At 43.5% G+C, this 15,510-nt stretch overlaps 1 protein-coding gene across 2 annotated transcripts in view; it reads left to right on the forward strand.

Moving 5' to 3' along the window:
• The first annotated feature begins 11,097 nt into the window (after nucleotides 1-11,097).
• MEGF10 (multiple EGF like domains 10) overlaps nucleotides 11,098-15,510 on the forward strand; it is a 106,229-nt gene continuing 101,816 nt past the window's right edge. For both annotated transcript variants that reach the window (XM_078599926.1, XM_078599927.1), the window contains exons 1-3: nucleotides 11,098-11,358; nucleotides 12,553-12,654; nucleotides 12,796-12,896. In XM_078599926.1, coding sequence (XP_078456052.1) covers nucleotides 11,117-11,358; nucleotides 12,553-12,654; nucleotides 12,796-12,896 — 445 coding nt within the window. In that variant the 5' untranslated portion in view covers nucleotides 11,098-11,116. The remainder of the gene's footprint in view (nucleotides 11,359-12,552; nucleotides 12,655-12,795; nucleotides 12,897-15,510) is intronic.

Consider the following 15,510-nt stretch of genomic DNA (forward strand, 5'->3'; position numbering starts at 1 on the left):
TAGGCCTTCATGCAGCAGTGGGTTCAAATAGGGGCTTGAAACAAACAATACATTGTTCTGAGCGTTCGCAAAAACACGAGGGCCCAGGTATTACTGACAAGGAACGTTGCATGACGTTTTTTGTACCTAATTATTATAATGTTTTACATCGGTTTCATTTCAAATATTTTCTGTAATTTACATTTAACCCCCCCCCCCCTCAAATGTAACTAATAATTGCCTGTAGTGTTTACCCTTCATGCACGTTGAGCTCCTCTACTTAGGCAATCAAGATATTAATTTTAAATATTATGGCCTGCATAAATTTCCTTAAAGCAGTCAAGTGCTGAATATTAACCTTTGATTTCATTGCTATCTCTTTGCTCAATTGCCTCGTTCAACCAATTCCCCTCGTTCTTTTCCAGGCGAAGAATGCGTGCACAGAGGGGTCCAGATGTCTTGGGATCCACAATTAATTGACCCCAAACATTTGTTTCCTTTGCATGTTAATTTCTGTCTTAAATAAATGTAACTTTAAAAAAAATCTAGTTTTGGAGAATTGAATGGGGGTCGCAAGACATTTGTACGACCCTGTGCAGTATTGTGTTCGTTTTAGCCTCTATCTAGCAGTTTCATTGATCTTTATATATTTTTTTATCCCAAAAGCCTCACTTTTTCAGGAGGGTCCTGCCAATTATTTTTTCACAGTAGGGTTTAATGCTGCTACGTGTAATCTCAATTGAGTACTTTGGAGCTTGATGTCTGGCCAATAACAGCAACATTGTATGGGGAGGGGGGGGGGGATTAGCTTTTGTAGGAAAGCGATGGAAACTTCTTGAGAAGAGGGAGAGAACGTAGAAATTTCACACAGAAGGGCACCTGATGTGAGAATCAAACCCAGGCCCTTCTTGCTGTGAGGGTACACAAGTGTTGCCACTGCACCACACTGCCTTCTAAACATCATCCACAGTAGCCCCCAAGTTCATCTTTTTGGTTCTTTCGGTAAAGTCACGTAGAAGGGAAGTAATAAAATAATAAAAAATAAAACATAATAAAATAATTCTCACGCCGTTTCGCACACAACGCAAGCAGCCGTCCTCAGGTGAAGAAACAGGTCTGTCGAGAAGACAGCGTCTTTTTCAGATTTGAGTCGGAATCATTTGGCCTAAACCACGAACACATTTTGCGTCTTAATACACCTGCATCTCGTATCTTTGTGTGGTTTTCATTCAGGTGAATCATGAAAATGAATGGCTTTTTTTAAAATCGGTTTTGTTGTGTATATATTTATATTGCTCTCTGATGTGTTTTCGGGTTATACTGCGCATTGTTTAGCACGATGTCCGACGTTCTACTCCCAGCACGTGGAGTGAAAATTAAAACATTGTACCGAAAAACACACTGTACAACCTGAGAACACAATGGGGAGCTGGACAGCACAACCACAAAAACCTACATCGTAGCCCACTTATATTCGATAAAACTGGTAAAACCATCAACCACATCAGAGCATCAATAGGCCGATGTGCACATCTTCACAAATGGAAAAATGCGCTCGTGGCCATGCAACCAAAATTATGGGCCATGCAGTAAACCACAGTAGCCTGAGCTCCTTCAACAGAGGATGAGGAGGAGCAATACAACTAAAGCAACACTCTCCTGAAGCTCCTGTCATGGCTAGCATACATAGACATTGGTATTTAACTCCTGAACGTGAACAAAAACAAGTTTAATTTATTGAGTTGTTGCCACTGGAGTCCTCCGCTGCATGTGCTTGCACCTTGTCATACAAAAAACACCTGCTGGTGTGACCATGTGGAACATGGCCAACTGAGTTTGTGCTCTAGAAAGCAACATGCAGATTTTTGTCTGCTCATCAAAGAAGAGCTTTATGAGAATGTATTACAAACACACCCTCCCCTCCCCCAACATTTTTAAATACATTTAATTGGCCCATTGCCAGTGGTGGCAAGGAAAAGTCAACGTTTAAACAAAGAAACTTCGCATACACCAAACACTCTCTGATAGAAGGTTATTATTAACTTTGAGTCCAAATAATGTTCTACGCATGCAACCCCCGACCGTGCCGAATCGCAATTTAATGCAACACAGTTTGGATTTTTGGATTTTATACCACATCTAAATGTGACCACATCTCAAGGCGGTATACAGAAACGGTACACTTAATTGTCTCATATCTAGAGGCAGCCAACTCATAGCAGAGGGGAAAAAAACTAGATATTGAGCCTGCACTTATGACTGCAGGTATTGTGGTCTATGCAAACATGACTCCTTGTAAAAAAAGGTGTCAGTTTTGTTGCCAGAGAGAAGGGTAAAAAGAACAATTATCATATTTTTAACTGGCAAATGAGGTTCCAATGGTGTAAATGCTTACCCCGAGCTCTCATACTCTGATGGTGCATTGTCTTTGAGTTGTGCGCCTTTTGGCGTCATCTGGTCCAACCCATGTGAGACTAGGCTCTAAGGAAAGCTGTCTCGGGTGTGGACCAATCAACTACAAGGACAGTGCACATTATCAGAGTTATGTTTTTTGTTTGCATTATGACTGCAGGTATTGTGGTCTATGCAAACATGACTCCTTGTAAAAAAAGGTGTCAGTTTTGTTGCCAGAGAGAAGGGTAAAAAAAACAATTATCAGGGAGAAAAGAGTCAACAGCGCGGATGGCTTGTGGAAGGACATTTTGGAATCATGGAGGCAGAAGAGGAGGAATAGTTTTTGCTATGATCCCACAGATGCGTTGGTGATGAAGGGGCATGCAGGCGTACGCAGATTATTGCACTCGTTCTCTCATTTTTGGCCTGTATCAGGGATGACAATGGAAAGATAAAGTACGGCAATTTTTTCTTACCTTTTGATATTACTTCGGCGGCAGCAACTGTTCGTCATCCTTTCTCTCAAGAGAATTGAGAACTGCTCGGTTCTACACGGTGCTTTGTGACCCGCGTGTCTGACTTGTAGTCTATTCAATCTCTAGGCCAACATAGGAGCATTCCACTTGTCAATACCCCTGACGTTTATACCTGTAAAAAGGAGCAAGGTTTTTATTGGGTTACATAATTTGTACGCACTTATTTTCCGAGGGTTGTTTATTATGTTTCGTGAGCACAATGGTGCTGTTTAGTTACGAATTGGCCGAGCAATGTAAGGCAGTAAAAATGTGTTTTTTTTCACAGCTGTCAGAAATTATTGTACTTTGAAAAGAAAGTAGCCCTACATTTTTAATAGGAGCTGGCATGCGTGATTTCATATTGTGTCATAGGTTGCTCCATTGCCTTCAAAGAAATCATGCTTTTTAATCACACTTGATTGCGCGATGACTAAACCTATTCGGAGAATAAATGTAAAATGAAAAAGTGGGGAGGCACAACATAAGCAATTGATGCACTTTATTTTAAATTCAGATTGCGGTTCCTCGCAAATTAGTCGACACGATCCAGGCCCTTCATTTCCTAATTTGTAATATCGTTCAAATAAGTTGCAACTATAGTTTAGCAAAAACAAACAAAAACATCATCACGACGTTTTGTTTTTTTGACAAGCGAGAGAGAGCGCCCACTCTCTAGCTTGCTAAGGCTGCCGTTGGCCTCGCAACACTCGGCGTGGAAATCTGGGAGAACCGATTCATTTTTTCCTCCCAATAATTTCTCTTTCCCTTGACACACTCTCAATTATGAAAATGCCCCCCCGCCCCCGGTTGTCTCTCTTTTATCCATAATATTAAAATGTAAATGTAAAAATACATCTAAAGTAACTAAAACAATTGTGTTGATATCACTCCGAAGCGAAAGCCTCAAAGCCCAGCTCTCCTGGGTCTGCGTGGCCCACGAGACTGATTTTAGTAGATTGACCTGGCACCAGAAAACCAGAAGAAATGGTAGCTTGGGCTCTCACTACTCAACCATGTTGCCACTTCAGAAATTACACAGGTAACAGAAGCCTGCAAGGGAGAGCTATGTTTGGATCCCGCTGTGTGCTGCCTTGGGAAATTAAGGATCTCTACACCTGTTTGCTTGGCAGGGCCAAATCAAGACCATTAACCAAAAGCAGCATACAATATTTCCCATGCACACTGCTCCTGCTGCTGCTGATTAGAAATAAAATCAATGCCATAGGTAGCGTTTGCTGAATGTAATATTCTTGTACACGGCTAACAAAATGAAATGTCTGTGTTCCATATGCCCATTTATTTGATGTATGTGTTGCTGCATCGAATTGATGTAAAACAAACATTTCCATCTCTGATTTTGGTAATTTGTTTTTTTCATTAAATTGCAGCACATGTCTGATTGATGCACATTGTCTCCAACATTTCTGCCAAGGATCAAGTTTGGATTATCTGCATAACAACAAATTCCCAGAGTAAATAAATAATTACATGAAATAACTATGAATAAACCATGAAGCGCAGAGCCAAATGTTCTTTCCTCCCATATCTCCATGAGAGAGAGAAAAAAAAAACAAATTGTCCTTGTTTTCATTTCAAGATAAAGACAATGTCAATAGGTCAACCTTCAACGCCCCGTGCCACAACTGTGGCAAAAATTGCATAGCGGATCTCCGGGCTCCTGCCAGAGGGAAGATGGAGTGAGTTGATTTGCTGTCCGTGCAGTCGATAATCGCAATCCCGCACGCACAGCAGGATGGCAGCGCTGAGCCGGGCAAGCCCAGCCTGGCCTCCCCGTTTTGTGCTCAGGCCACCACCAGTCAGGTTATGGGCACTTGGGGAATAACGGGAATTCCAAATACAGCAGCACTCTGTGCTCTTTAAGTAGATTAAACCTCCGCAGCCACGGCCCTGCCGGACAGACTCGCGGCTTGGCCATTAGCGAGATCGAATATGCTCGGTCGTATAATGAACTGTTTTGGAAATGAAGAGAATGGACACACGCCGCTCGCTAACCAGCGAGAGGAGCCTGACGGGTGAGCCACACACTCCCCGTTCAGTTGGATGGATGTCCTCCGTGCTAAATATGATCAACACCTTGTGGTGGAAATCTAAAAAAAAAATTAAGCAAAAGCAACGGCTTGTTTTATTATGAATCTTGACCATTTCGTAAAATTTTGGCTTTGTCAAAGTAGAAGACAATAAATTAAAAATGTTTGTTTTGTAAGTCAAGGGACCAAATATCCAAATGGATTAAATCGAAGAAGAAAAAAACCCCTAAACCCATTATACCAGATGACATGTGGGATTAACTTTCATATAAATCATTTCATATCTGTTAAACAAAGTAATTTATATGCAATTAGGCTTAATTACTTTATGAGAAGTGCATAGATGTTGGTGAAGCTAAATATGTTGCTTGTATCTTTCATAAAAAACGTTGGTTGCTCACATTCATTTTCTATATAGGCCACAGGACACCCATGGTCCAATATTTCTGAGCTTAGAAATAATCAAATACAAATTTAGCATGACAAATAGATATATGTATTCAGCTTTGCCTTCTGGCAGCGTTGTTGCATGCATGTGAGTATGATGCACTCATACATGGTGATGTGCAGCCAGGCTTAATTCTCACTGAACATTTTCTTGGGTCGCCGGTAGACTGAGTTAGGTTGCACGTGCCTCGTGGCCGGAGCCACAGTGTGTGGTGTATACTGGATGTGGTGTGCCGGGTGAGGAAAATGTTCTGTTTGCCCACCCGGACGGACCCAGCTTAAATTAATCCCTTTGTATGAGTGGTTATCAGTCACTCCATAGCCTTATTTTTTCGAGCTGCGTGCCATCGAAACAGCAAAGCCTCTCTCGCTAGGCAGTTTTTGTATACACGTTAGAATAGATACAAAAACAAGTGAGCAAAATAAAAAAATATTAATTGCAAAAATAGACGTGCTTTCTTATATAACACGATGGCTAAAATTGGAAATTAAACAAAATATCCTTATAATAGAGGGTGGTGAATTAGCTCTCGGGGCCAATGTCTTATGATAGCACCGATGAGATGCATGGTTCAAATCCAGGTTTCAGCACCCCATGATTAAACTTGGTATTGAAGTAACTTGGCGATGAGTTCAATCATATCATCTTTTTGGGCCTCTCTCTGGCAATGTGCGGTGCAATGCAGTGGCTGCAAAAGTTTTGAATGTAAATGCCTTTATTTAGTGACGTGTCTGCCGCCAGCTCATAGCTCAACTGGAATGATTCGTGAGTAACAACGTAAATAAATGAAACATTCTAATTGTTCACAAAAAAATATTGTTGGCTGTGATAATTACCTGTAGAGAAAAATACTGTAAACCTAAAGCAACGGTATTGCTCGCATTGATTACTGTTTGTGGCAGTTTTTAAAACAACTACATTCTCGACTGGAAATGTGGACGATATCAATTTTGTGAAATTACATTTTGATTGAGATTATAAACATGTTGCAGACGAACGCGTCATTCCATGCAATGCGGGCATAGTGCTTCAACCCATTTTTTTCTTTTACAAAAAGTTGTTTTGATACGTGCCAATATATATACTGTCAGAATCGTTGTTCTGCATGCGTTGTACATGTACTGTGTAACAGTACACACGAATGCGTAGTATTTGTGTTGCGATACATGATTCAAGTGCTGTGAAAATTAACGGCTGCCAAAAAGTACGGCTCACGCGAGCATTGGCTCTTTGAAATGTTAAAGTGCCTCCCTAACGCAACGAGACTTCTTAGAATTTCACCATTAACTTTTGACATTCAAATTATTGGGTATAGTGGCCGACTCTAGAAATAGGCATGTTGATGAAGTATTACTCCATTTTCTACTCACATTATAACATGTTATATAATGGCATTTGCTCAACATAGCCGTGCATTTTCTAAACAATTGCCATGATTAGTTGCTTTTGAAACTGTGGTATAGCCATGGATACCACAACTCGGCAGTGTGTTTTTAGCAATAATAATTTACAGTTCCGCTGTTGGATGAAGGCAATTTCAGCCATCGGGGTGAACTTCCACGACACCACGCTGCACTGTGCCGGTTCGTTGTGTAATGGATGTACCCTGGACCAGTTCGGCTATCATTCGGCCCCCTGATGTTAGTCTTGATCGGGGCTCAAACTTATAGCAGAGTGCAAGGACCACTGCCTTGCACCGCTGATAAATAATTGAGTGAATTACAAATATTCCACGTTTTTGTAATTACACGACGTGTTTGTAAACATGTGTACATTGCACAGTGATTGCCCTGTAGAGCATTTTAAGATGTTAAATATTAATTTCGATAATGGCAATTTATCGTATATTATTTAATGGACGGTTTCTAACGGCAATTACATAAAGGGAAGACAACGCCTACATTGGCTTGAGTTATTAATGCTGCGATAAATTGTGCCAAAAACACGGGGAATTTGTACTCGCATACGCTGCGCAAAGAGGTCTAACGTTGACTCCGATTCACCAGGTGAGAACCCAAGAGACGAGGATGAGTCTCAGTTGCAAGCGTCACCTGGCGCATTAGTCTGCCTCTAGGGGGCGATGATTGCTATTCACAGTATATAAATCCAATTAAGTAATTTGAGGTTAGTTTCAAATTTGTAAAATGTGGACCCAGATGCCAGCACAAAGCGGCGAAATTATGTTAGTGGATCTTTAACTTCCACTGCGAAGTCGATTGCACGTACTGTCGTGGTTATTACGTCCTAACCAGGGCAGCCCTCTGGATTTGAACCGCGAACTTCTGCAACGAGCGGCAAACGTGCTCCCGCTCGGCCGTGTCACCGCCAAATGAAGCGTGGAGAGGTGCACGTTTATACTGGTGGTAGGAACCCACTGGTTCCACCAGCCCACAGGGGATTATTGTGTCCGTCCGTCGTGCATCCAAAAATGGGAGGGGTGGGGCTGGGTGGAGAGGGCAGGGTGGGGAGGGGCTGGGTGGGGAGGGGAGGGTGGGAAGGGGCTGGGTAGGGAGGGTGGGGCTGGGTGGGGAGGGGAAGGGAGGGTGGGGAGGGGAGGGGCTGGGTGAGGAGGGTGGGGAGGGGCTGGGTGGGGAGGGGAGGGTGGGGAGGGGCTGGGTGGGGAGGGTGGGGCTGGGTGGGGGGTGGGAGGAGTGGGGCTGGGTGGGGAGGGGCTGGTCACCCCGTGGTGCCCTTATAAAACTCAACGTTTAACCTACTCACGCCGGCTTGTGCCCGCCCTCACAGTCGGGCATATTTGCGGAATACACCACGCCGCCGTTGACCCTGGCCATTGACCGAGCAACCCAACGTTCCTACCAGCTCCCTCCGCAGGAGGAATGTGTTAATTACACTTCGAAAGAGGGACACATGGATCAGAGAACATGTGCAAGTTAGAGACATCATATTGACATTGGACAGGACATGTCGTCGCTAGAAGGGTTGGTGACTGGTGGTCGAGACTAACAATGGAGTGGCAGCCAAAGTAAGGAGTGTTCCTAAAATGACTACTGTCGCAAAGATGGAACGATGAGATACGCTCACGTTCAGGAGCTAGATGGATTGTTGCACCATGCGATCGTTAGAGATGGCGATGACTTGGTGGTGACTTTACCCAGCAGTGGATACATCATAATCGATGATGAAACAAATCTATTTTCTTCATCCATGATGGTTATGATGACAATAATGATCCAATTTCCATGAATGTGAATTGCAAACTATATGTGTTCCCTGTACAATAGAACGTACATATGCAGCCTGCAATGGTTATTTGAAGGACTTACTTTACACCATAAATAGCTTTTACCAGCACTTCCAAAAGTGCCAAAGCTTCGTGCTGATTAATGACCACCTTTGAAGACATAAAAGGCTGACATTCTTGGTTCTTTTTATCTGCTCGAATGATACTGGGGAACACTTTATATCGTCACCAGTGAGTGGCAAATCTTATTTTGCTTTAATCTTGTGAGACACCCAGTGAGATGTTGCATTCAGAAATGAGATGAAAAAATACTTGCGAGGAAAGTTGTAGTAGTGAAATGTCCCTGACTATTTGCTTCGAAGATTTTTAATTTGTTTTAGCATTTACCTTTAAAAAAGGAGAGATGTGCTCATTTGATGTTTCAGCAGTTAATCTTAGAGTTAAATGATATTCAACACGGCACGTGATTTTGAGTGATGTTCAAGATGCATTTTACATCGTGAAAATAAATGCATTTGGGGTTTTGTAAGAATCCCACTGTTTTAGAAGTGCACTGTACCTTGAGAAACTATCATCAAGATGAGGACGAAAATGTGACGTTGGTGGTTAACTATTAAAGTTTGAGTCCTCTGATGAGCCGTTTTTAAAGAGCGCCTGCAGTAAAATAAAACATGCGGATATTACCAATGGATAGGTGTTTTATCAATACAGATTTTAAAACATGATAATGTATGCATAATAGTAAATGCAGCTCATTTAAAAAAAGGAAATGTATTATGACTGTAGAGATGTTGAATATTTCATCTTACCTTTTTTACATATATATTTTATAGATGTTTGAGGTTGTGATGGAGGTGTGACGTTTTTTTTTATTAAATTCGGTTTTCTAAAAGTGCTGCCTTCTGCACATGACGTCCACCTCTGGTCTCCATATCATTTGCTGCTGGCCCGACTACCGCAGGTACACATGCTCCAATGTGTTTTCCAGTTGGATTCCCTTTGACAGATATCTTTAATTGTGTAGTGAACTTATGGGTCATTACTTAAAAAACATATTTTCTGAATTAAAATGTTTTGATGGATGGTGCATTCCAACAATAAACATTCGGTCTGGCATTACAGGTCCTGCGTGGTGGGTCATGACTTTTGGATGAACCATATTTATCTTGAGCCCTACTTTGCATCCTCTTTGGTTTAGCTCTTCTACCATTTCCTGTAGTTCACTGTCCTTGGTCTTTACAATAAGTAGCAAATCATCAGCAAATTTTATTTATGCCCGTTTCTCATATCCAATTATTTGGGGCGGGGGGGGGTGAACCCATCATGGTGCTGGTTTAGAAGTGGCCTTCCATCCAGCGGTGGGTGGCTACAACTGTGTGATGGGTTATCGATGACCGCTTGTGAAAATATATTTGCACAGTGGGCTACATATGGTGAAAAAAAAGTCCAACATACATACATATACCGTCAATTTGAACTTTTTAAAATCCCTACTTAAAAAAAAACAAAGATCCCCCCCGCCCCCATATATCCTTTTAACAGACTGCAGGGGCAAGTGCGATTAGCAAGCTGGAACGGTACACGAGGGGGTGGGTGGCCAGCACCACTCCCGACCGCCTTTGTCTCCCCAGTAACGATGCTTACACACCACACCAGATACTAATTTGATGCCGAGTCGACCTAGATGAGGCTCAAGACCGGTTCAGATAATTGTCACTGGTGTTGGCCGTGAGTGGGAATCAAACCCGGTTCAGATAATTGTCACTGGTGTTGGCCGTGAGTGGGAATCAACAGAGGTGTGGACTCGAGTCATGTGACTTGGACTCGAGTCAGACTCGAGTCATGAATTTGACGACTTGCGACTCGACTTGGACTTGCATAACAATGACTTTGTCCCACCTCTGAGATGTGGACTCGAGTCATGTGACTTGGACTCGAGTCAGACTCGAGTCATGAATTTGATGACTTGCGACTCGACTTGGACTTGCATAACAATGACTTTGTCCCACCTATGAGATGTGGACTCGAGTCATGTGACTTGGACTCGAGTCAGACTCGAGTCATGAATTTGATGACTTGCGACTCGACTTGGACTTGCATAACAATGACTTTGTCCCACCTATGAGATGTGGACTCGAGTCATGTGACTTGGACTCGAGTCAGACTCGAGTCATGAATTTGATGACTTGCGACTCGACTTGGACTTGCATAACAATGACTTTGTCCCACCTCTGGGAATCAAACCCGGTTCAGATAATTGTCACTGGTGTTGGCCGTGAGTGGGAATCAAACCCGGTTCAGATAATTGTCACTGGTGTTGGCCGTGAGTGGGAATCAAACCCCGTTCAGATATAATTGTCACTGGTGTTGGCCGTGAGTGGGAATCAAACCCGGTTCAGATAATTGTGACTCGTGTTGGCCGTGAGTGGTAATCAAACCCGGGGCGGGTGGGTTCGTAGCGCAGCGCGCTAACCGCTCACGCACTTGCACACAACACCTGCGATCATTACGGACAGAGCACATTCTCCACATGGATCGGCGGTGTGCACCGGCAATTGGTGTTCAGACCACAGCTGCTGGCGATGGGGCACGGATGACGACGCCCTGTGTGTGTGTGGTTTTTTTTTTTGGGGCGCGCGGCAGGTTCGGGATGGTCGCCTGTGGCCGATCGCAGCTGGCCACGGCGCTCCGGCTGGCGCTGTTCCTCGGCACTGCCACGGCGCTGCTGGCACTCAACCCCGAGGACCCCAACGTGTGCAGCCACTGGGAGAGGTGAGCTCCGCAGTTCGTTCGGTGGCTTTAATTAATTGAGTAGCGTTAAAATGCAATGTGTGCATGTGATGCGAAGTTATGATTTTTCAAAAATAATCTTGTTTAAATTTAATGTGATATAGTTATTTTTGCTTATTCAGCAGGAGGTCACGGTTAGTTATGCAATCAGATGTTAAATTAAAGAGTCGGGTATGCAGCACCTTAGCTTGTGTGCCAGGGCATGAAATTAAATGTGGGCAGATCATGAACAAATACAAAATAATTCGTTTGATTGCAATTTTCTGACTTTATAAATATTTCTCTACCTATTGATCCACACACATTCAGCATGGTTAATCAGGTACGGTGACTACCTTTTTATGGGAAATGATTTACAGCAAATCCATTGTTTATGGTCAAATAATGTTTCAAGTGACGCTGCCCTGCATGCCAGGTAACATTTTACTTCGTTTTCCGGACATGCCACGTAGCCTCCCCAAATAACAGTCGTATCTTGTCTGCAGCTGCATAATGGACCTGCTTGTTGATTATGCCAAAGATCTTCTTGGTTCTATCGGTAAAGTCACGTAGAAGGGAAGTAATAAAATAATAAAAATAAAACATAATAAAATAATTCTCACGACGTTTCGGCCACAACGCAAGCAGCTGGCTGCTTACCGAAAGAACCAAGAAGATGAATCCCTGCAGTCACGAAAGCTTTAAATCGAAATTATGCCAAAGATGTTCAAATCCAGCTGTCACTGTTACAAATAAACTATTTTCGTTTCATCAGCATCAGCCATGATCTATTGACTGCTGAATGGAGAATTTCCCAAGCCGTGAATCATCAACCGGTCTAGCTCCTGAGCACAAACTGATATCATGGCGTTAAAAACATTGTGCCATAGACGTCTTCTTGGGCGTTCCCCCCTTTGGTTGCCAATGTGCCATTAGTCTCGACCACCGGCTACTTTCCTTTTGTAGTGACGTGTCTTGCCCAAGGCCCACTTACCTTTCTTAACAACCAAATATTACGTCTCAAACTCGCGTAGTTCTCTGAACGATGTTTAAGACTCAACTGACACACAAACGGACGGGATGACACTAGTTCGTGAGGCCTACTTAATGTGCACAGGCGCTTACTCAAGCCTGGCTTTACACACGGGAGACTTGAGACCTTGTGTTTTTTTTTTCCTTCCTCTCCTCCACGATCAGCTACGCGGTGACTGTGCAGGAGTCTTACGCGCACCCCTTCGACCAGGTGTACTACACCAGCTGCTCCGACATCCTCAACTGGTTCAAATGCACGCGGCACAGGTAAAGGCCACCGGCCGCGCAGCTCGCACGTGGCGCTTGGCACCAGCCGGCCTGGCGGGGCCATTCCCATTTTGCCGCCAGAATGTGCAAGACCGGCCGTGTGTCCCCTGGTGCCACTGAGCCGGCGCGTGTCGTCCGCAGGATCAGCTACCGCACCGCCTACCGGCGCGGGGCTCGCACCATGTACCGCCGCAAATCCCAGTGCTGCCCCGGGTTCTACGAAAACGCCGATGCTTGCCTGCGTAAGTAGAACCTCGAAGTATGCCTCTTATTATATACACGTACATTTATTTTTTCTTCCCCCCCCCCCCCCCGCTGGGACAAACAGAGCCACACCGGGGCCGTGCCTCGGGAGGCGCCACCGCCGCTGACATCACACGCAGTTAAACGAGTTTGAGACGCGTGCAGATGATGTCGTGACGCTGTGTCCTCGCGGTGTAGTTTGTGACGTGGCACACAATCAATGATTGCGTCATTAGCCCCTCCTTGGCCCTGCTTGGCCCCGAGCCAAATTCAGATATCTTGTGAGGCCAGTGTATCACAGTCTAGTTCTGGCTCAGTTCAGCATATAGCCAGTAGCAAAACCCACCCGACCGGTGAGAGCCCACCATGCTCAGTGCAGATGTGCCATTTGAATTGGTTAATTTTCTTTTGAAGCATGCGCAGTGAATGGTTACTGTCACTTGAATGCATGGTCTATTGACAATCGAAGGATTGGTTCTTCTCCACAGTTTTCCGAGGTAGACGAAACACGTTTGTTGATGTGCATGCGGGTGAAAGTTTGTGCCTGCGTGATATTTGAGTAAAAGATCTGAAACCTGCATTGTACATTGCACTGTTGATGGGAGAGAAACTACTGTTTGAAAATGCATTGCAGTCTCGTCTGGTTTATATTTGCAAGTTTCTTTCATATCCACGGAAAACTCTGAACCCAATTAACTTGGCAAGTGAGAGGAATTGAGTGGCCATCTCTGAGTGGTTATTATGTTGTCCTTGTCAGGTCATTTAAGATGGTTTTTGAAAATTTTATGAATTGTTTCTGAGGCAGCAACGCAAAAAACCGAGAATTGCTGAATATCTGCACAAGGGAAACTTGTCATAGCTCATTCAAAATGCATGTGGGTCATTTGGCACAGGTCTTAGTGTAGAACTTAAATACAAATGATCTCATTTTCAATCTTAAATAACATCTCATTATCATTCAGTCACATTATGGTTACCATATAGTCCATATTTACATCAGCTAAGTTCTTTTGTACAGAAATAATAATTACAACGCATTCGGGAAAGATTACTGCAATATCTCAAATAATCTGCTTTTTTTGCCAGCTGCGTTATTGAAAAATGTTTTCAGTTCACACATTATTTAGCAATTATTTTTTAAAGTTTGTTATTCCTGCTGATTTCAATTAAAGACGAATTGGAATTAAACATGATGTGTACGAACATTTAAAGTTAAAACCTAGGCCAATTAAAGCGTGTGTTATTCGCGCTAATGGCTCAACATTACGGCATTGTTATCTTTGTGTATTGTGTACAGTCGTCTCTCAGCCTCAATCCCATTCAAATTGCCGACTGGAATTCAATAAACGCAGTGAATGAGCTCCACTTTTTAATTGCAGCTCGTGTTTATCTCCTTTCATTCGCCATTCCAAGTATTTTGCATAAACGCCAGCACATTGTTAGAAACGTACACAGCCCAGGAGAACAAATGGCCCTTTCAACCATCCTCTCCTCCACCGTGTGCTTGCGCAGTCAGTACACCCATCTGAGAGAGTGTCAATGTTTAATTTTAATAGTATTGACGACAATAATTTATGGTCACGGTCAATCTATCGCTTGATGAAGGCCCCACCCCTCGCTATATTTGGGAGTTTGTTTTACGATATTTCACCATTCTGGTGAGGGCGGCTCGGGGAAGGGAGGGCCTAGGACGGGTTCTGATATCGCTCGTCACTGACTTTAGCCGTGGCGGAGGATTCACGCTCAGGCCGTTGTGTTCACATATCGGTGCATGAACCACTGCTCCCCCCCCCAACGTGTTTTTTCCATTTTAAATTGCAGAAGTTTTGTTTTGGCTCAACTGCTTTTTGTGGCGAGTTTGTTATCCTTCCTCCGCACCTCCGATTAGCACGGTTGGCTACGTACGGTGCGAAAGAAGTTCAACATACATACATGCATAGCAAACTGAGCATGGGGAAGCTATAAATATAGTTCTCTGAGAGTAAATAGTTTTGTATGTATTATTTGCATGAAGTTGTAAGTGCTGGTGCAGTGGATCACACACTGTGCTATGAATCCTGTGACCTGGGTGTTTATTTCCCGGTACCAGCTAATGTCAGTAGTGAGTGATGTCTGAATCAGTCCTTGGCCTCTACCCTTCAAAAATCCGCACTGACCAGAATGGTGAAGTATGGTCGCACAACCCCCATGACTATCACAGCATTGGGGATATCATCAGGCCTTCAACCAGCAGTGGCTTTACAATGGGATGCACATTTTTACAGGCACGAATCAAGGGAGTTCTATAAAAACAGTTGCTTGGTTAAATGAACATACGTATTGAACTAAGTAAAAAGTATACATTTGTAAGTTTCAAACTTTTTCAGTTCTATTAGAAGGTTGAGTTTTAGCACACGGTTGACATATGCTTTTGAGATTTCAAGCTGCCAAAATCACTTTGGCACTGCCAACGAGAAATGGAGAAACGATGAATCAAAAATAGCAATAGGCTGAGCTTTCAATAAAAGCTAAATTTACTAAAATGAAATGTATTATCGCTATCATAATTTCTCACACGTCATGGGGGGGGGGGGGGGGGAAAGGTTGAAGGGTGCAACAGACATTGGTGGGAAT

The sequence above is a fragment of the Lampetra planeri genome, chromosome 13, assembly GCF_965212315.1.
Source record: "Lampetra planeri chromosome 13, kcLamPlan1.2.h2, whole genome shotgun sequence".
Taxonomy (NCBI): domain Eukaryota; kingdom Metazoa; phylum Chordata; class Hyperoartia; order Petromyzontiformes; family Petromyzontidae; genus Lampetra; species Lampetra planeri.